Source organism: Triturus cristatus, chromosome 10 (assembly GCF_964204655.1).
Source record: "Triturus cristatus chromosome 10, aTriCri1.1, whole genome shotgun sequence".
Lineage (NCBI taxonomy): Eukaryota > Metazoa > Chordata > Amphibia > Caudata > Salamandridae > Triturus > Triturus cristatus.
In genome coordinates, this window is record NC_140593.1 from 372,738,593 (window position 1) to 372,761,035 (window position 22,443).

A 22,443-nucleotide genomic window follows, 5' to 3' on the forward strand; every position below is an offset into this window, starting at 1 on the left:
AGTTGTGGCTTCCCTGGAGGACGTCAGTATTGCCTCCCTAGATTATATTGGCGCATTGGGCCACTTGGGAAGTGTCTCTGGGGTATGAACATTTCATTCTGACTATCAAGGCCAGTAAGACTGAGACTGAGGGCTGTGTAGTCTATCTGGGCCACCAAGGTGGCGGTGTCAGTGGCAAGGTACAGATCCCCAAGCAAGGTTGTGGGCAATAACACACAAGAATCCTCCTTCAACTAACACTAAAGTGAGAACAAACCTCTGTCCCACTAGGTGATATGGGAATTTTGTGAAAGAATATAGGTGGATGGTGGCACTTGCAACTGAAATGACTTTATAAAAGCAGCTAAAGGTGGCCAAATGAACACCTGTCAATTCTCTATTTTAGGTTGTAGAGGCTGGGTTATTGCTCATGCTTTTCATACAAATATTTTCACAAGTTTGTGCATTTATTCATTTTAATGAAGCCAGCATATCATTCCTTTCATTGGTTACAGGAGTGCATCTAGTTTTGACCTCCCAAATTAGACCTTCCCCGGTACTTAGTTTTCTGCCATCTCGTATTTTTTGTTAAAACGGGTATCACAGGAGTTACAATAGAGAATCAACCATGTTGATGTAAAAGTATGCCCAATGTCAATACAAAGGTATGTGGAGTGACAGTGGGATAATACGGTTACAGGGAGACATCCACAGAGAAAGATACGTCTATACACCAAAACTGAACAAATGAATTTAAAACCTAAACTGCATGCTCAATCTCAACTAAATATTCAATATGTGTAACTCAAACTGGGAGGCAAAATAAACACAGACATTAGGTACCATACAATAAATAGGCAGTGAATAAACGAAACACACACTTCCCACCACCTCGACCCAAATGAACTGGAACTGGCAGTGCTGAGAACCTGCACCAATTGAGAACTATTTGGTTTTTTCCAAGTGCCTAACCTAGACACATCACCAAGAACTGTCAGACCAATGGCATGTTTGAAACTATATGTAAGTGCAGATCTGAAACAAACAAGAACAAGTGAATTTCAAAGAAACTGTGAGATTTGAATCTAGAGTAGTTTTGTGAAAAACACGTTTAGTAAACAATTTATGACACTAAATTGGCATGACGGCTGACAATCTTATAGAATTCAGGAGAGGATAGATTGAGGGCACACAGCTCGTTTAGTTCGGAGGGAGGGATACAGAGGCCTTTATCTTTCTCTCCCACAGACATCTGTTTAATGTCATCTCATTTTACAGCCATGTGGGTGGTATAAGATGTTCAGCTTCAATGGTTTTAGTGAAGGCCTGAATGTACAGTGGGGCATGGGGACCATACAAAAGTCTTGAGGGGGTTAGCGTTTCATCAACAGATTGCTGTGAAACGAGCAGCAGTAAGCTTCATATATAGGAGCTAGATAAAACGCCTCAACCGGCCATGAACGAAGGATGGGCAGGGGTGGCGACACATGCTGCTGTCCTTCGGGATCCTTATGGCAGGGCAAGGTAGCAGTCATAAAGTGAGTGGGACACTCGAAATAAAAAACTCAGCACTCACAGTCCAGGTATGATTGATGGTCAGAAAAACAGTTAGACAAGTGAAAGCTGTAAAACTACCCACATCAGGGTTGGGACACCCCTTAACATGATTAAAAATGACAGGTTTTAAGATATCGCCAATAATTGAAAATGTATAAATATAATATGGATGAGTGAAGATATGGAAGTTGCATTAAAGAACAAATACCTACAGCTCAGGAGGGCATCTTTTAATGTGATGCATGTGAGACACTATTGAGTTCAGAGGAAGTGATTTGTCTCCGCTTTCTTGGGTAGAGTGATCTCTGATCACATTTATGACATGCAGCTCTGGAAAATGTGGTTGTAGCGTGTTTTTTGTGGGATCAGTGATGATTGAGAATTCAGGTGTGTGGTGTGTTACATGTAATGGATGTGATGGAATGCACCAAGCTTTGGGAGGTAGTGTGTGAGTCGGGCACTTCAGGAGTAAGTGCTGAGTGAGGTGTATGTGCGTTAGGCGGGCACTCCCCGATGAGAGAAACTCTTATGATGCAGTCAGAGATGGGGAGTGTAGTTTGCAGACCTGGAATCATTCTGTGCAGGTGGTCCCGCTTCATTTTGAAGTCAAGCCTGTTCAGTTTTTGAAATGGATATGAGATGCTGCTCTTCTCAGTATTAAGTGGATGCAATGAAGTATGAATCAAGCGTGTCAGTTGGAGTCATTTTGTGGAGATGCAGTTTGTGTTTCTTCGTCACCCGTTATAATCAGCTGCCTATGATTTTCCAGATTCACTGATCCATTCTTCGCTGCTAAAAATTTGTACTTCATTTTCTTTCAGAGATAAGTTATGAAAGGGCATTTTCTTCTTTTCAGCTGTGACCCCTTGTAACTTTGTTTCAGCGCAATTGCAACAACTATAATTTGTTCTGTCTGCACACAATCACATTTGAGCTAACATGAAAAGCTGCAAACACGGATATAAATATTAACCTTACATAGCATAAAACACCTAGAAATCGAAGAAGGTGCACAGTCCTTTTGCGATGCAATGGGTTTTGGGATTAATACGTATTTTAGAGGCTGGAGTTTGGGGAAGTAGAAATTTAAAAGCAGTGAATGTCATCTCAGGAACACAGACCTGCAACAACAATGGTTTTGTAACAATTGTAAAGGCTTGCGTCATTTGTACCGACATCAACGGTATCATTTTAACTCAACAGTAACAACTTCAGGTGTTTTTTTCAGTGCCAATCATGCAACAAAGGTTTAAAATCCGGAAGCATGTCGGAAAGCTTTCAGGCGAGGCCCCTGGCGTGCTGAACGCGAGGCACTCGGCAGTCTTACGACGGAGCTAGCGCTAAATGGAATCTCCACAGGAAGGCGCGAGGCGGCAGCCCGGCCCTGGGAGAGGGAGAGCAGCGCATCCAGACTAATAACGGGCGGGGAAGAGCCGTCCCGCGAGACTGCGCGGCCTCGCGGTCTGACATCTCTGATCCCGCAGGGACGAGCGTGCCATCAAAATGAAACAGCGTCAGGCCCCCTGGGAGGTTTTATGTATTCCATTCACTTCGCACAACTAGAGATGTGTAATTTTAGGAGATTGCTTGGGGACAGATGCATAAATTGGGTTCTACGTGTTACTGCGTTAATTCCTCCTCCTAAGAAACACGCCAGCACTGCAATGCAAGTGCCAGAAGTCCTTTATCTCCGTAAACCCTATCTATATATTGCAATAAAATAACGCCAGGCAGCGCAACAGAGCAGCCAATGAGCAAATACCCCTGCATATTATTTAACGGGGATTAGGGGGACATCACTAGAACGCTTGCTGCCAGGTGCATCACATTAGGGGGAGGACTTGGCGTTACGGTCAGAGCTGCCGGATTTGGAAACGGGGAACCATTTTCGAATCTCGGCTTCGGCTAAACATCTTGTGATTCTGGGCAAATCACTCGAATCTCGTGTGCCTAAAAACCGACCACACAACAGCGGATGAAACCCTTCACCTTCAGAGGTGTCCTGTGGGGGTGTTGTAAAAAGTAGCTACCACCACTGTGTTTTTTGATAGGATTCTTTGAAATTGCAACTCACGGTTGTAAGCATGATTCATATTATTTGCGACATGTAAGAGCTAAGCTTGAAGTGCCACAAATGATCAATGATTCTAGGATTAAATAAGAATCAGTGAAGCAAGACAGATACCAACTAATAGTATTGGTAGAAATAACAATAAGAATCATAATAAAAATTGCACCAATAAAACCTTATTTTTGGTAGCACGGGATTGCTACTTCCAAACGCTGTTCCCAATGTTTCACTTTTTACCCAATTCAACAATGGTCTCTATATCATGTTAAAAGGGTGAGCAAGTCTGTGATTTGCAGGCCGCGCACATAAACGCAATAACCCACTTAAATATTTGAACAGCAACATACACGCAAGAGCAGCCTATAGCAGTATCCAGTCTGCAAAGAACAATAAGAATTCACTTTATAGATCTAGAATAGAAGTGCCCTTGCAATAGTTGTAGTGCTCACCCAAGGTGTTGTGTTAGAAACTTGTGAACCATTTCTTTAATTCCCCACATATTTTGCACAGTGAGAGCAGAAGCGGAGTTCCTTTCTCTCACCTAAACTGATTTAGCAAAGTACCTCAACCCTAATCTTAAGGAACCTCATTTTGTGTACACATATGAATGCAGAAACCAATCATAATAGCACTCACCTGCTTTGATGGGTGAATTTTGAGGATATAAAGAGAGCATACTGATAAATTCTAATTTAAAATTGAGGTATTACTCATGTAAAGATGCACCTCATGAAACCTGCACAAGTAACCAACACACTACAGAGTAAACTAGAAGTCTTACTTTGAGTTTAATTCAGTGCCTGTGGTTTAAACGAAATTTAGCTGCACATACTCCAGAAAAAAAGTAAATGATGAAGAATTCTTACTTGTTCTATGGTCTCCGCCGCTTTCTTCTCCCCCTGCAGAAACTGGCAGCTCTCTCTGGTGAGCTTCTGGACCAGCTCGATCCGTCCGATGTCCTCTCGCTCCTGGAGCTTGCACATCACCCCGGCCTTGATTGACGGAGAAAGAGCAAACAGATACCTAAATCCACAGTCCCAGGACATGACAGCACTCACTTTTGTCTAACAATACAAATCCATCTCTTCTGGTGTCCCTGATCAATATTCGTCAAACAAAAATGCTCAACGCAGCTAGCAAACAAAGCCCTGATGCTCTCTTGAAGACTATCACATGGCTGAAGCCACCGTTGGCTGATAAACTGCAGTAAGGTGGGACCGGTTAGAACTCCTTCCACTCCGCCTGCCTGGGCCTGATATGCTTGTGTTTCACTTGTTCCTCTCAGCGCATTTCCTGTGACATAAGGGCATTGCAACAGGAGGCTGCTACAAGCTCATGGGAAAGTTAGCCAGGAACTGGCCCGGAACAAGGATGCAGTGACGCGCAGCCGTCATTCCTAAAAATAACAGCAGTTCCTCCTACTCCAGTCGCACTGCCTTTTTTGTCATTTTTGAAAAATGCATACTAGCCAAAGCAACGTTTTCAGACCTATGGGAAATCAATGGGGTGAGCAACAAAATGAATGAGAAACAAATCTGGATAATAGATTAACATGCAAAAGAAATGCATGCATTATGGTCTATGTTCCTACATTATAATTTATGTGCATATTCTGAGGATAAAAGATGTGCTGCATATGAGCAAAATCGAAATTTTTATCTCTACAAGTCTAGGCCACGGAAACAAAGGAATAACTAGTTCTTGACAAGAAAGGACTTGAGGACACCAATGTGATCCAGGCGCGCAACGCCCATTGGGCTGAAAGGGCTTCAGCCCACCCCCCCACCCACTTGGCGTGTGTCAGCCCGGGCTGCTGCAGGTGTGGGCTCGGCTAGGCAGTGTCTGGAGTCTTATCTCTGGCACGTCCGAGTTTTTCACAGGTCTTTAAAGACCATTTGCCTAAACTGGTTACCGAGGCTTTGGTTTTTTATTTGGTTCCAGTACCCCTGGGTCCCTATTCTCCCTATTCCTTACATTGTATTTTACGTTTACTGCTGTAGTGTGAGAAAGCATTTCATGAAAAGAAATATAAAGAAGGGTTTCCAAAAGAAAAATGCCAGCCATGTGTTGTTTAAAGAGCCTGTTAAAACCTCCTCTAGCCACTAAATAGGGTTATAAATAAAAAAGTATGCATTCATTTGTAATGTGACTTCTCTGTCTTTGTTTCCTTTAAATATTGGTCATGGATCATTCAGGCAGCCCTAAAACACAATTAAAAGTGCTTCCTATTTATATTTGCTGTTCGAAGTATGCACAGATAAGTGCTGAAAATACGGCTTTAGGTGACTGCTTATTTTTGTACCGTCTGGGACATCAAAATAATAAGCTGGCAAACCTATTCACAAGACTGAAAGTTTGTTGCAGGATCAGCACATTATGTATTTCCTCCACTCTCGATCCCTGATTAATGCCATATTAGCAGGGCTTTAAGTGGGCTGGATCTTGCCCGTGCTCAGCACCAGCAGTTCATAAAAGGAGGCACTGAGACGGGTCCTTATTGGGCTATCCATTTTCACCTTTACACTCAGACTGGAGAAAAATATCTCAACTTTGCAGCAGTTTACTGTTATGATGTAACTTTTTTTTTTTGCAGTTCTGTATTGCTAAATTTGAAATGCTTTACATGAGCACCAACAAGGACATCTTCATGTATTTTTTGGTAGGCACAGGCAATTCAGTAATTTGCCCAGGAAACACAGGATGTTGATCCGACGCTGAGACTTCAACCTGCTTCCTCAGCTCCAACGTTGGCAGCTCTAGCCTTTACGCCACAACCTCTTGCACAAGAACGGAAGCATTTTCAATATTATATAAAACAAAGCCATAGTTGTATGTATGCATGTAGTACATTTATCTTATGCAACTACCAACCTTTGGCAAAGCCAATAGTCCTGGCTTGTTGTAGGTGTAATGTTACTTATGTGGAGGCAATAATAGAAGCAGTGAAATACCAGTCGGGCGGCACATTATGAGGAACACAGATTTTTTCCATAAATGTTTTAAGTCACACCCTTATTTATATTGCCCCTTTGAGAGACCCCCGTAGGAAGCTGGCTCTGTATATACTATACCAAAATGAGGTATAGTGTGCACCGAGTCCAGTGGTACCCCAAAGGGAGGCAGAGGTAAAAGTAGATAGCACCTTAATCTCTAGTGTGGGCGAGCAGTAAGACTTTATCAGAGGGAAGTGTTAGGCATTTATTGTAAACACACACAGGCAAGAAATGATGTCACACACTCAAAGACTGAACTTAGACCAATTTGTTTGTATAAAAATAATATTTAGTTATTTTATTACTAAAACCAAGCCATACCTGGTGCAGGTAAGTGAAATAATACTTTGCAAAATCTTATGCAGTGATTTACATTTGAATGCAGGCTCAAATGCAGTTGGTTGATTTACAGGTAAGTAAACAGTTCGAAATTGCTTTCAATTACTTTACAGATTTCTCTGCATGTTACTTTTTAGATTACTTTTTAAGTTACTTTTGCTAATCAGTTTGAAATGCCTAGATATCACACTGAGACATTTCCTAGACAAAAGGTGAGTAATTCAGTTTTTATACATATGCAATTTTTCAATGCTTCATCCAAACCAACTTCACACTTAGATGAATGTTCAAGAGAAAACAGTCAATGCAATCCTATGGGAGGAAATGAAGTTATCAGTTTGCAGGTAAGTACTGGTTTGTGGGAGTTGGTATTCAGGGGTTAGAACCAGGGTTCTCCAGGGGTCGAGGATGCACTCTAAGAACACCCTCAGCGGCACTAGAGCGGCCGGGTGCAGAGTGCTGAGGCCCAATGTTATCCAATGAGGGATAGGGGGCCTCCGATTGGTGGCTGCTCACAAGCAGGCCACAAGGCTGTGGAAACAAAGCTCCTGGTGTTAGGCTCAAGGAAAAGGGGGTTCCGAGTTAGCATACAAGGTGCACCCACCGCGGCACAGGGGAGGCCTGTTGCAGGGTGCTGTTTTGACATTTGGTGGCTTGTTGTTTTTAATGGGGATTGCCGTTTTTGGTTTTTGGCTGCAGGTTCAGTCCAGGAAGACTTCCGGGAGGATCCAACAGCTGGGTAGTTAACTTGGAGGGCTCAGGGACATGGGTGCACCTCAGGTTCTCTTCTCCAGGGCGCAGGGCAGCTGGATGCAGGGGTGGCTTTGCAGGTCAGATTTCACCTTATCGGGCCACTTGCGGTTGGGGGGTCTTCGTGCAGATGCTGCAGGCGATGTTGGGGAGTCCTGTAGGGGCAACCCACAGTGGACTCAGGCTCTGGAGTGCTGGGGGACCTCGCTGAGACCAGTGGACCAGTGGGCCACCCATCTTCGGACCGTAGGCCTTGGGTGCAGTGGTGGTTCCAGGCTTTGGGTTTCTTTGTCCTCAGCAGGCTCAGAGTCTGTCTTGGGAGTTTCTTTCAAACAGAGCTGCTGTTCACAGGAGATCCGGTCTTTGTTGAAGGCAGTCAGTCTTCCCAAGGGTTCTGGAGGTCACTGGCTGCAGGACAAGGTGATCTTTTGGTACAGGATCTCTGGAAAATGCAGAAGGGCCCGTAGGGCTCGGGCCAAGTCAGTTCTTCTCTGTAGTCTCCTCTGCTGGGCTTCTTCTTTCATCCTTCTTCTTCTTAGGTTGCGGGAATCTGTGCTCTTGGTTCAGGGTTGCCCCCTAAATCCTGAATTTAGGGATCGTTTTAGGGGTCTCGAGGTCAGAAGCCAATGGGCTACTGACCTTAGGGTGACTACACCATTGGTGTGCTCACTACATGTGGGGGAGTGGGCACAATCACTAATCCTGATTGGAGAGTGTCTGCTGTCTGCAAGATGGCGAGCACTGAAGAGTAGGCTTCACCTCGCGTCCCTCACCTGAGGGGTGGGATTGGCAGAGGTGGGCACACCTTCTGGGCTGGGCTAATTTTCCCGCCTGTCTTCCTGCCGAAAAGGAGGGGAGACAGGAAGGGGGCACTCTCCTGATATCACGAGAGGCTGGGGGTCACCTTACAAAGGCAGCAAGGCCTTTGAAGCTCCCCTGCCACAGATGGCTCTTCCCGGCCTGGGGGAGGTGTGACCACCTCTGCCCAGGAAAGGCTTTGTTTCTGGGCTTAGGGAGCGAAGGCTCCCACCCTAGGGATCCAGAAACATGTCTCGTGGTGGCAGGCTGGTGTTTTCAGGGGGCATCTCTAAGATGCCATCTGAGTGCATTGTATAATAAATCCCACACTGGCATCAGTGTGAGTTTATTATGCTCAGAAGTTTGCTACCAAACTTCTCAAAATTCAGTAATGCCATTATGGTGCTGTGGAGTTTGTGATGACAAACTACCAGACCATAAACTCCTTATGGCTTTACTGCACTTACAATGTCTAAACATGCACTTAGACACTGTAGGGGTACCTTGCTCATGCAATTGTACCCTCACCAGTGGTATTGTGCACCCAGCTAGAGGGGTGTCTTACCTATACCATAGGCAGTGCGTTGCAGGCATGGCACACAGGAATGTGTGCCATGTCGACTCTTCACTTTTCTCTGCACCAAAACATGCAGTCTGCAATGGCAGTGTGTGTGTATTAAGGTACAGGACCTCTAAGGGTGACACAATATGTGCTGCAACCCTTAGAAGCCTTCCCTGGTCACGGTGCCCTTGGTACCCATGGTACCTTTTACAAGGGACTTACATGTGGCTAGAGAGGTGCCAACTGGGGATACAAAGGCTCAGTTTTGGGAAAGAACACAGGCCCTGGGAACAGGGACCCAGGGCATATCAAGATAAAGTGCATTAGAAATCTAGCAAAAATTGTGTGTGTGGGGGGTTACTGCAACAGAAACCCAGCTTCCTACACTCCACAGTTGTTTCATCCCACTTGAAGCCATGCATAATATCAATAGTTTACCTTATATCTGAAACTTTATGCCGCCGTCAATAGCATGCTGAGTTACTTTAAGTGTCTGGGAATGCACCCTGCATCCAGACAACTCACTCCTCATTCTTGCCCTTCACTTTCATGCTCACCCTGCACTCACAGCAATCACAATGCACTCACAGTGATCACCATGCACTCACACCATTCACCTGCTCACCCTGCACTCACAGTGACCACTCTGCACTCACAATGCACTTGCGCTGTTCACCCTGTACCTCACCCTGTAGTCACACAAACACACTACTTACCCGCACTCATGTGACACTTCACCCACCTGTCCCCCTCATTGCTCAATCTGCAATCGCACTCAAACAAACCCATCACTAACCATGCATTCATCATCCCACTCTGCACTTACATCTGCACCATATGGTCACCTCACTCACCCTGCAGTCACTCCTCTTACCCTACTCTCACACTGTTGCATCGCTTGCTGTGCACTCAGATGGGCACTCCTGGCACACACACAGTGGAGAGGATTAATGTGGTGCTACAAAGAACGTGTACCATGCAGCTCACAGAAATGAGTGTGAGTGTACTATGAGTAGCACTATAAAAAATGAAATGTTAGTCAGAAAGGTGCTATAGAGAGATGAGGTGCATTGTTGGTGAGTGGTACTGAGGGAATTCATGGAAAAGGAGGAAATGGGTTGCACCGTGTGCGACCAGTGCTAGGTCCAGCCCTGGCTGGGAGTGTTAGCCCCCCCAAGTTCAGGTCTAGTTGCGCCCCTGTGAACAGGTATGTTTTTCTGATAAATTCTTGCTTCCAGTGGCCACATGGGCTACTTCGATGAGGCCGGCCAGGTTACTCAATGAGTAGAGTTCTAAGCCAGCCGTGCTTCTGGATTTCACTTCAGATACTTTGAGGACCCGGCTTTCAGCTGACTGACTGAACCGTGACTCCTTCAGGTCTTTCTGGGCCACAAGCAGTCCACATAGGAAGGTTTTCTCTATCGCGCTTGACGTAATCATTTTTCTAGGTCAGTCCATTGTGGGCAGTGCTGTGGGCAATGCACTCAATTGATCACAATGCATCATTTTCCTACTGCACACACCGATGATCCCAGTTACATGGTGAGAATTTCTATTTTTTAAAGTTTGTATTTGCATGGATGAATCAGTGGTTTGTTGGTGTGATTCAAAATACACTGTACATCTTGAAGCCACTACTGGACAATTACAGAGACTTACAGCCTGTGATGCTTTCCTAAGGAAAGATCACTTCACTTCTAGTTTGTTCATCTTGCCTGCCGTCCCGTTCTGGAAGAATCTGCTGCCCTAGACTGTGTGATAAACTGCATTATAACATGCGTTGAGCACATATGTTCAGGCACCAGTGTGCAGCGTTACACCTTTGTAGCTATGAATAAATGAGCAAAAACATCCGTACAGCACACATGTGCAAATGGCCACTTTTATCGGGAACATGCTTCCTTCACACACAGGAGCTCATTACGGAATACACTGTAATTGCAGTTCTGACATTAACCGGAACTTCCGTCTGAATCGGAATTCGGACTGCTGAGGGAAAAACAGCTACTTTGTCAGGAAAATCCTGGTAAATCGCCTGCGGAATGGGAGAACAACATTTAAGAGTCGCGGTGCGTAAAACAATTCCTGCAGAATTTGTCGAGTTAAAAACTCAGAATCTCGTCACTAATTCTGCACCCCGGAAATACAGCGCCTCAAATATCACCGATTCCTTGTGCTGAATTAAGGATCCAGTTTTCCTACATCCCATATAATGCATGTAAGTGTGTGTTTTAATAATTGTATTGACACGACGTAATGTATGATACAGAAATATTATGCGATTCAAAGACACTAACCACATCCATCCTAGCCGCTAATGAGTTACTTGGGCACATTTTTGCTCACTTGATGGCAATTTAGGAGCAGGGCAAATTAGAGCAAGTTATTGTTTCAATATTCGTAAATCAATACATATTTACCTGGCTTTAAACCTTATTTGTGCTGTCTGTCCTTGCCCCCTCCTATGTTAAATGTTCGAATAGGGTGATTTCACTGTTCAGCACATAACCTGCCCACCTTCTTGTGGCCACTGGCACTTTGAATATGGATAAAGTGGTCAAGTATCATGCAAGTTACATAGTATTTAACATTTTTTTTAACGCATGCCACAGTAATATTCCAACATAAAACATGCACATCATACACCTGTTGCATATTTTTTTTTTTTTTGCGGTGCCAGCGTTAGGGTGCAATTTCACGTTTTGTGAATTGTGTTCCAGTAAAGCATTCTACGTGTGTGTATGCTGAAGGTGCTGCAGTCAAAAATCTCTTTGAGGACAGACTTCCTCTCTGGCTTATATGCTTAAGGTTAGGAAGTCTAATGTGGGCACACAATTCAATTGCTAAATGTAAGCATGTGCGGAGTTCGCGAAGCTCCGTTAGTACCAAAAAACATCCGCCAAGCTATGTGGAGTTCCGCGAGCAGCTGAGTGGGTTACCTCGCGCCGTTCACACTGATTTTTAGTGCCGGGGGATTGCTTGCAGTGTAAAATCAGCATGAACGGCATCTCACACAGTGCAAAAGGGTGCTGCTTCTTTCAGCTGCTCAAGCAAAAGTTCTACTTGCGCGGCAGCTTCCTCAACGTCAATAGAAGATTTCTCAACGCGAGCAGTAGAGACCATCCGTGAACGCTCGCGTTCAGAAATCTCGCAGGGAAGTGGCCTAGCATTAGATTTTATTTGCTCGCACTCACCAACTTACGATTGGTGAGCGCTAGCGAGGAAAAAACTCTGCTCAAGTATTTCGGAACTCTGTGAGCTCCGCGGAGCGCAAAAAAACTCCACAAACGGAGTGGAGTTCACCGTCCATGCTTATTTAAATAAAAACTTGAGCGCATTCAATGAAGATGTAAGGTCAAAATGCTCTATGACATTTTGCCGCTGAAGCAAACCCTTCTACAAAGGCAGAATAATATTAGGGATTTTTGCGCTGGTTTATTGTTGAGCCATCCCTTGTTCATATTGCTGTCTGCAGATACTTTCTGAGTTGCAAATCGTTATTTGCCCACCTTTCTCAAAGTAATCTGAAACAGATTCAGATAATTTTTTGGTTCACAAAACAACACCCTGGATGCGATTAACAATACATTTTTAACACATAATTTCATTTCTAATTTCAAATTCAGTACGACATACTAAAGATCCAGAGTCCACCTTCCATGATCTGTTAACAGCAGTGTTTAGGAAGCGTCTTGAAATCCTAGGGTTACTGGCTTAATAAAGCTTAAATCTTGAAACAACACATAGGCTGTAAATTGTCCTGCAGACCCCCTATGGCCATCATGCAAGCTTTGACGCACTGAATACCTGAAAGGACTGACAGGTGGCATCACATATCTCATGGCCTATAAATCATCAAAATTGGCTTGTAAAGAATGTGGCTCTAATACTCATGTGGAAATAACAAGTATGTTCCTGCCTTCAGAAAATCTCCCTATACTAATCTCATGCGTTCTGACCTACACAGGCTTCCTGTTGATGTCCCCATATATTACAATCCTTTCTGTATCACCTACAAAGATGAGTGTATGAGATTCGTAAAATTCGCATTTGCATAATTTTGCAAGAATTTGGAAAATTTACGTCAAATGCAAAACTGCCATTTGGCGCTATATTTTAGGAAAAACGTTCCTAATCCTTTTTGGACAAGAGGACCCATTTCACTGTAAACAAAAAAGCATGGAAACCATAAGCGCTGCAAACAGCACCGGCTCGCTTTCTGGTCATTCGCATTGTCCAGCACAACCAAACTAACATGGGATGAGATAGACAGATACACCCTCGGGAATTATCAACAAACACTACACAGAGAGGCGAACAAATGGGGAGATTATTAGCATACTACTCATAAAAGAAAGACCCAAGTCTTTGGTACTGGCCCTAAATAAGCCACATGATAAAGTGGCGGTCACACAGATGAGTAGCAATGAGACATTTGTCCGCCATCTTGCAGATTTATACAAAACACAAACTCAGACAAGCGAGCAGGCAATTAAAACTTTCCTAAACACATTCACAAGAAGACAGAGAGGAATTATATACAGACCTGCAAAAAGGGTAATTAGCAGTGGCTACCTGTGAATTACCCTAAAACAAAATGCTGGGATTGGATAGATTCTTTTCAATATTTTACCAATCATTCCTGACTATTCTCATAGACAAGGTATAAGGCCACGGTCAGGGGTAGATTGCCAGAAACAATGAGGGAGGCCATAATAGTTATGACATGGAAACCAGATCATGATCTGCTGGTGCTAAGCTCTTATAGACCACTCTTGATGGTAAATGTAAACACAAAGTTACTAGCAAAAGTGCTGGTGAATGGACAGAGTATAATTAACCGTAATATGTCTATGAACTAGTAGATGAAACCCAAGGACAAAACATGTAACTCATCCTGGTAGAGATTGATATTGAAAACGTCTTCGAAAGCTTGGAATGGAGTATATGTTTGAAGTCCTGGCTAGGAAGAGGTTTTGGGCAAATTAGTTTAGGCGGATGAGACTCATAAATCAAGAACCTACGGCATATGCCAGATTAGGGGGACTAACTTCATATGGTGTGTGAAGAGAGGCATCAGGCATGGCTGTCCCTTTTCCCTATTATTGTTCATGCTTGCGGTGGAGCCATTGGCGATTGGACTAAGAGTCATTCCAACTGTGGGGAATTAAAGAGGTGGAGAAAATGTATGTGGTATATATGTGGGCGGATGATGCTATCATATCTGGGGTGCACTCAGGCCTCCGTTACCATTGTCTTGCAAGAGTTAGATATCTTTGAGAGGGTCTCTGGCCTTCATATTAATACAACAAAGTCACTACTATACAATTTGACACAAGGGTCTCCAACTTTTTCTTTTTGAGCGTTATTTCTGATCATTAAAAACTTTCCTGAACTGCAACCTAACTTTAGGATTTCGAAAGGGCACACAACTTAACCACCACAACGATAGCACCCCCATTTGTGCTACAACATTGGTGCAATAGAAGTATCGAGAAAAAGGTACCTGTAGGGTCTTTATGGATCAAGTTTGCCCATTCACTCTTGTTTATGAATCACCTCTGTGGGGCTTGTGGTCTCATTGCAATGCAATGCATATGATGACCCATTGTGACTTTAACTAGCGGGTTAATTTTCCTGAGATCCATTTGATGTTGTCCACAAATAAGCAGCTCATAACATTATGTTTTAAATATATCAGTAACTTCCTGATTTAGGACTACTAGTTAAAATGTCTTTTGAATGGCCCTTACAGACGTCAGAGCTCCCTACAAGAGAGCATTTTTCTGCAGTCACTATTCATTGTAAACTGGTCAGGCAAGTATGTCACACAAATTAATGTATGAACAGATTTCTCTATGAAAGCTAAGCATGCCAAAAGGAAGGAGCGAAGAGGTAAAAAGTCAACAAGAAAAGGACGAAGAAGGACGAGAAAGGAAGAAAGAAAAAAGGAAAGAAAGGAAGCAGGGGGATGGGAGCATTGCGTCCCCCTAATGCAAGTCGTTGTATGACTTGCGTGCAGAACGATTGTCTGCTAAAGACGCATTCGTTCTGCTGCTGGCGCTGTGACGGTACAGCACGATTGGGGCTTCGTCCTTAAGGACGTTTCCCATGTACAAGTGCAGGAAGTTGACTGAAGCGAAACCTAATAATTTTTTTTTAGGTGTAATGACCATCCAGCCTCCAGACAAGCCTGTCGTTCAAGAGATTTGTACCCATTCAGAATCATCCAGTCATGTGATCCAATTGCTAAAGCCCCTTTGTTGACAGCTGCAGAAAGTTTCTTCATTACACAGTTGATTAAACTTTTAAAAGGCCTTATAGGAGGTTGTAAGGTCCCAAAGTCTTCATACACCCAGAGCATCAATGGTAGAGTCTAGTAATAACTGTGCGGGGCCATTTTGGCTTTTTGAGATTTCAGTCCAAAGAGACTTATTCAAAGAATTGGCTACCGAAGTCTGCCGTTTCTGCCAAGTTTTAATGTATGCCCCCTTCCTGGCAATTAATTGGTTTATCAGTCCAAACTCTAGCCAGATCTAAGCAGGGGAAGCATTGTGAAGGAGATGGAATAGCAGTCTTAAGTTTTTGAGACAATTAACTCCAGGACCACTGCATCCCTGCCACAAACAGTTTCACTTCCATATGTTAGAGTGTGGAGTAATTCTGCAGCGATGAACTTTAACACTGGGGCTAAGCTAGACTCTCCCTGAGATCTCATTAGAGTTTGAAAGGCCAAGATAAGAGCACTGACCTTCTGTCGAAGCTCCTGCTTGTGTGGCCGAAAATATCCTTTATCATCAAATAGGACACCAAAGTATTTATACTCCTTCACACATTCCAACTGTTGGCCTTGTAAAAACCCAATTATCGTTTTCTGTACTCTGCTTCTTACCACCAATGCTTCATTTTTTTCAGTTTAATGTCATGCAGTTGTTTGTTGAGTAGCTAGATAGTCTTTGAGTGGCTAGATAGTCTTTCGATAAGACGCTGTAGGCCAACTTCCGTTTGGCTGAGAAGAATGTAAAGACCTCCAAACTTAGGGGTATGAAAATGTACATCGTCCAGAGCTTGGGACATATCGGGGAAGTGCCATTGGCTATTTTTATTCTTACCCAGGTTTTGGGATTAGAGACAGGGTATTTCAATTTGTAGCACAGGTCGTTTTGGCTTTGCTCTTTGTAGCGCTCAAGGGCCAGCTGGTTAGGTCCCAGATCCTCATATAAAACAGCGAGCATCTAGAACTCTTTTAGAAGGTGTAGACTTTTAGAAGACAATAATGGCGGTTACCAAACATGTATTACATTCGCTTTGGTGTGTTTCTCTTCCGAATTTAATTGGATCACTGGTGGTGGTCATTGCCAAAGAAACGGAGGGGCATATTTACAATGGCATATCACCACCAGAACATCACTTTTAGCGACTTTCTGTGGGCGATATCCCCTTCTATTAACAGGGCTTAATACCGCCTTGTAAATAAGGCCCCTTTTCACACTTCACTTACCATGAAAGGGGCGTGCAATGGATGTTGCAGTGGGCATTCTGCCACAACACCCATTGCTCTTTGATGCTGCCTACTATTTTCAAGGATGGGGCAGCAGCAAAAACTAAGGACAGGTTAACCTGAACTTAGGAAGGCGATACGAGGAGAAATTATTAATTTCTCCTCTTATTTTGCTATTCTGCAGCACACAAAGAAACAGCAAATCGCCTTTAAAGATTGTTTATGTGCTGGAAGGTGTCCCTTCCTGCACATAAACAATCACCCATGCAGCGCAGGCACCTTTGCAACATGGCCCAAGGGTGCCCGCGCTAGCAGTAGGCAGCTTTTTTATTGCTAGGGGAAACACTGGTATGTGCCATATTTTTGTAAACATGGCGCATCCCTGCATTTAAAAAATGTCGGAGTGTAGCGTTACCAATTTTGGAGTAACACTACACTCTGACATTTTATTTCAAATATCCCCCAAAGTGTTGTACCACAACAGACTCCCTCAAGCGGCGTTTTCTTTTCCTAGCACTATGGAGCCCACCGCAACTTTAAGGTGCCTAACTTTATTTGTTCTATTCCGCAAACCAGGGGTAATTAACCAAGGGATTTGCAAGAGATTAGTAGACGTAAGAGCTGTTTCGGACGTAACTTTGAAACCTTTCTTCTGGTTTGTGTAAACGGTACCAACCAGAAGTTGCTAGAAACTATATTATCGTGCTATGGTCATGTATAATCCTTTTGCGTTGCAGGATTATCGAGGGCTCCCCGACATGGATCCAAAAAATATATTACTTGCATTTACTTACTTTTCGGTAGACTGTTTGCTGAAGGGATCAAAATCTTGTCAGATTGAGCTGCGCTTGTGCCTTTCATAGAAATTTCCATGTTTACTTATTCGCTGCTAGTGGTAAGTGGGTGTCCAGTAAGCCCTTGCTTTTGTCTGTCAATTCCAGGCTGGTTCGATCCCAGGCTACTGCAGGGATCTAACTAACGAGGGGAGCCTCAACATGTTGGCATGGTCTCGTTTGCCAGTTCGGGGCACAGATTGTCATTTTGGCGGAGGCCTGCTTGCAGAAGCATGAGAGGCAGAGCATGTTCTGACAGTTTAGTGAGTTTTCAGCGCCATGCACAGTGTTTCTCTTAACCACGCCACGCTCCCTCTTAGTGTGACGGATTCCGGTTTCTGTTGAGATGTGTACAGACAGGGTACATTGAGCCCCAGCACTGTCTCATGCTTCACAGCAGGATTTACAGTTTGGGTGGGAATTATTCACTGTTCTGCAGTTTCAAACACCACAGAGCGGTATTATTTGAACACAACGCAGGTTAGCGGATTCGTTTTCATAAATGACCATATTTGGGCAGAGCACTATTCAATTTGATCTCTTCTTTGCACCAGTTACACTCAACGCTATTTTGCTTTTGGACGTAACGCATCCATCATGCATTTGCATTTTCTTAAACTCATGTTATCAATTTCATTGGTTGCAGTTCTGGTTATATGAAAAACTTATTCTGGGGGAGGCCCAAATTATGATGCAACAATTTACACACAGCAAGCTAGTGGTATACTGCATACTCTTGACCATTTCTGTTTGTTTAATTAAGGCCCATCGATCAGGTCCATACTGCCATCCGGTCTAGTAGTCACAACCAGTCATAAGGACACTCACTCCAAAGATCACAGTTGTGACTTATTTTCACTTGTGCTTTAGAACCCAATGAATTATATGGTACACATTTATAATGCAACATGTGTCATAAGATGCTTGAAAAATAGCTTCATCCAGTTAGTGGTCTTGCCATATGTCTCAGCTACACATCTCGTTCCATACTTGTTTGCATGCGAAGGGGTTGGTGTACATGCATAAGAGACTGGCACGAAAACGATAATTAATAAACTGCAATAAGTTCTTTTGCAGGGGAATCGTCGGTCAGGAAGCCATTTAATAAAGGCGGTTTGTTATTGCAAATAGGTCTCCAAAGGCCCACCTATTATTAAGTTCTATAAGGCTTTTCAGTACTTATTATTAGCATTGATTTTGAGATGCATAATCGTGTCAATTCATCTTGCAAACCAAGATATCAATACGCAGTACTGCGGGAAAAGGACTCTATTGCAGGCGTAACAATGCCTTTATTGAATAGGTCACCATGACTCCCAACATTTCTTGAGCCTGGTGTTCTGTTCCAGAGGCCAACCAACGGTCTTGGTAAGGCTCACGATGAGCATGACTAGTAGTCTTTTGGTTAAAGTATGTCTCTTAAGCTGAAGGTCAAAGATTCACCCCGTTTTAAAGTCACCATCTTTTACATCGGGTGAAAAAAGTGTTTAACTCTTCCACATTGAACTAAGCGAGTGAACCAGTCCTTCTCTAAGACACTCCACACCATGCCACATAATTCCAATCAGAATAATTTCTCTCAACACCACACACTTCCATGCCACACAATCCAACTCTACACGTTTCCGATCCACACTACAGAATTTGACAAACCACATAATTCAACTTGATTACACATCACACCACATACATCCAATCCACACCACTGAATTCCACATCATGCCACAAAATTCAACAGCGCACCACATAAATAAACTCCACAACACAAAATACCCATCCACATAATTACACTCTTTGACATACAATCCCACTCCACATAATTCCAGTACACTTAATACCACATAGTTACTATCTGCATATTTTCACAGCACACCATACCACAAAATTCCACAACACAAATCCACTCCACACCACACAACTCCACCACACACAATTCCACAAGTACCAATTCCAATCCAACCCACACAATTCCGCTCCACACCACATACATCCATTCCAAACCAAAACACATGGGTAAAAGACATTGTCATTTATAACAACATATGCTCTAACTCTCACAAATGCGAGATGTATTTCATTGCAAATGCTTTTTTTAAACTAGCTGACAGGCAATGATGTCCACGCTCCTGAGAGGCATGCAGTGAGCTACTGGCAGCTTGCAGTCGACCTTTTGGAGACCCCTGCCCTGACAGAGTGGGGGATAGGCCAAACGAAGATTTCCCAACATTGGAGCTGCCCGTAGATCAGAAGGTTCTCAGAGTGGTAGTAGAATGTTCTCAATAAGATATGTGGGGAGAGGTACCATAGATGGCTATATTAGGATATGAAAAGTGTAAAAAGGAGTTTAACCTTGGTGTTATTTAAAGTGGGTGTCTGTAGAGGTTGACCAGGGCACGGGTGGGAGAGCTAATTACCTCGCCAAGGGAGCAGAATACATGCATGTGTAGGACATTCAAGAGGCTGTTTGAGTAATACATTTTTACTCATGTATAGTAGAATAATTATGCTTTGCCAGAGTGGAAAGTGTGTAATTGGTGTATATTTAGCAAATGGTGCTGTGGTTCATTTTGAAATGGAAGCTTACATCAACACTGCAAGCAGAGGGAGGTGGTGTTAGCATGTCAGTTGTAAAAAGGGATGGGTGGTTAATGCTGGGAAGTAAACTATTTCAGTCTTTGAGTTTTTAAAGAAACACGAGGGACTCAAGAGGGAGACAGTGCTGGGTTGTGGTTAAGCAAAACAAAAATGCTAAGACCTCTAAAAGAACGAAATCATATTGCCTAGGACTGAAGTGCATAGGGAAAAGAGTAAGGGGACCAGGATGGTGCTTTGGAGCACACCATTGGGTCAGAGGTTGTTGGTGGAGAGAATGTTGAGCACAGGAGGACAGCAAGCAATGTACCATGTCACGAATGCTTGATTAGACTAATAATGCAATCAGAGTGGGGGTCAATTTCATCAAAAGCAGCAGTGAAATAATGCACATCTAGGTGATGGATGGCATGACTTTTGCCCTCTGCTTGAGGAATGTTTCTGATGACTTAAGAAGTTGGAATGGAGAGGGAGTAACATTTTGTGTGGAGAAGTACTGTGTGAGTCTACTGTGTGTACCTGATGATTTAGGGCTTTCATATGGAATGATAGATGAGAGACAAAGACAAAGTTGTAGTAGGAAGATGACGGGGCTCAGTTGTGTTTGCAGGACTTCAGCGGGATTGAAGTAGGATGCATAAATGGCAATGAGTGCAAGGTGTTTGTAAATACTAGTCATTTGGAAGGGAACAGACCGCTGAAATTATTGCCTTCAGCACAGTATGGGTTGGCAGTATTAATGATGGAAATAAATACTCTAAGCATAGGAGGTGTGAAGGATGAGATGTGGGTGGCATGAGTGGGTATGAAAAATGTGTCTATGCAACAGGGCAGCGGTAATCATCAGACAGTGGTAGTAATCAGACAGGGGAAGATATGCAAAATACTAGAGAAAGGCTTGAAGTGAAGCCTGATGCTGATAAACTTGATCAAATTGTGGCTTTGCACTTGACCATCATGCCCTGCCAGAACACTGATGTCAATACTGATCACAGATTATGTAATGGAGTTGTCAAGAATCATGTCCCAGCCTTCATCTGAACAGAAGGCGCCATTACACACGCTCGCTCTCCACAATCACACCATGTTTGGCCACATAAGTAGATATCCACACTTTCACCATCACCTCTTGAGCCATTCCCACCCTCTGCTTCACCACTTGCTTTTTCAGTGAGTAGACCTTTGCAATTGTCATTTTCATAAAACTCAGTCATTCTAATAATTATTTTAAGATCAAGGCAGAGTTGGTGTTTTAAAGAATGCAGAATGAGCAAAAATAACAAGGCATAAAAGGAGGACGTACCAAGAAAATCGAACAACTAAATAACCTAAGTATAAAATTGTGCCTCGTAATGCAGCTGAAATAAGGAGTAATGCTCATAAAATGTTATCGCCATTTTCAATATCAGCAAACAAGGTTTCATTCAAAATTAATGTTTGATGTTTTGTGATCCGAAAGCAAAACTTTAAATGCCAGTCCGTTCTCAGGGGAAAACGACAGGGTCCAGACATGAACGAGCACAGCTTTGCACGACAGGAGAAATGTCATGGACTGTGTGCATTAGCTTCCAGCGGTCATTGTCTGCAACACATGCAAACAATTTACACGACTTGTTCAAATAACAGCCCTAAATTAAAATTCAGCATGGCCTCACACGCTCCCGTATCGACGACTGAAGAAAAGTCACATGCAGTGTGCAGAAAATGTCAGTTTCCTTTAATTTCAAAATCTATACTGAAGGCATCGTCTTACGCTGAAGCCAGTATATCAAATGTAAACAGTATACATTCCAGCGATGCAGTAGGATCAATAGATCAAACCACCAAAAATACATTCTTCCATACAAAGTTTTCCATTGTGAAATGACCCTTGCTTCCAGTTTACTCATCTTGCCCCAAACATGCACAAACAAAAAGTATTAAAACCGTCTAATTTTAGAAATGCGCTTACTTTTTACTCTTGAAATTAACATAACCCTTGCAAAATATCATTAAAAAATTGATTTTCATAGACCATTTTGGGAGCAAGTGATACACATTTGGAATGGCGAGAAGAAATTTTTTTGTTGCTCTTCAGGCCGAGGCCACTGGAATTTTGCATTTCTGCCGCTATGGTGATTTTTGCAAAAGTCCATTATTTTCATATTGTAACATTCTATATATATATATATATATATATATATATATATATATATATATATATATATATATATATGTATATATATATATATGTATATATATATTATCTACTGGCGGTCGCCAGTAGATAGTTATAGTTAGGACCACGTTTCCATAGGAAATCCGCAACATTCTATTTTGAATAACTTTGGCGCCGGTCGATGAATCCTCGCGAATTTCTCAAAATAGGTGGGGCGCTACGCTCCGCTCCTACCCTGAAAGTCTCGGGGGGATTCGTCAAGCGGGGGCTGAGATAAAAGGGGGGTCCCAAAACGCGTTTTTCCCATGCA

The 22,443-nt window shown here is 43.1% G+C and overlaps 1 protein-coding gene across 1 annotated transcript in view; it reads right to left on the reverse strand.

Annotated features, from left to right (window-relative positions):
• The window catches only part of RAPGEF5 (Rap guanine nucleotide exchange factor 5), a 970,266-nt gene that overhangs the window by 372,155 nt on the left and 575,668 nt on the right, over window positions 1–22,443 (reverse strand). Inside the window, exon 9 of the mRNA XM_085631598.1 lies at window positions 4,474–4,599. Within this exon, the coding sequence (XP_085487724.1) occupies window positions 4,474–4,599 (126 nt within the window). The remainder of the gene's footprint in view (window positions 1–4,473; window positions 4,600–22,443) is intronic.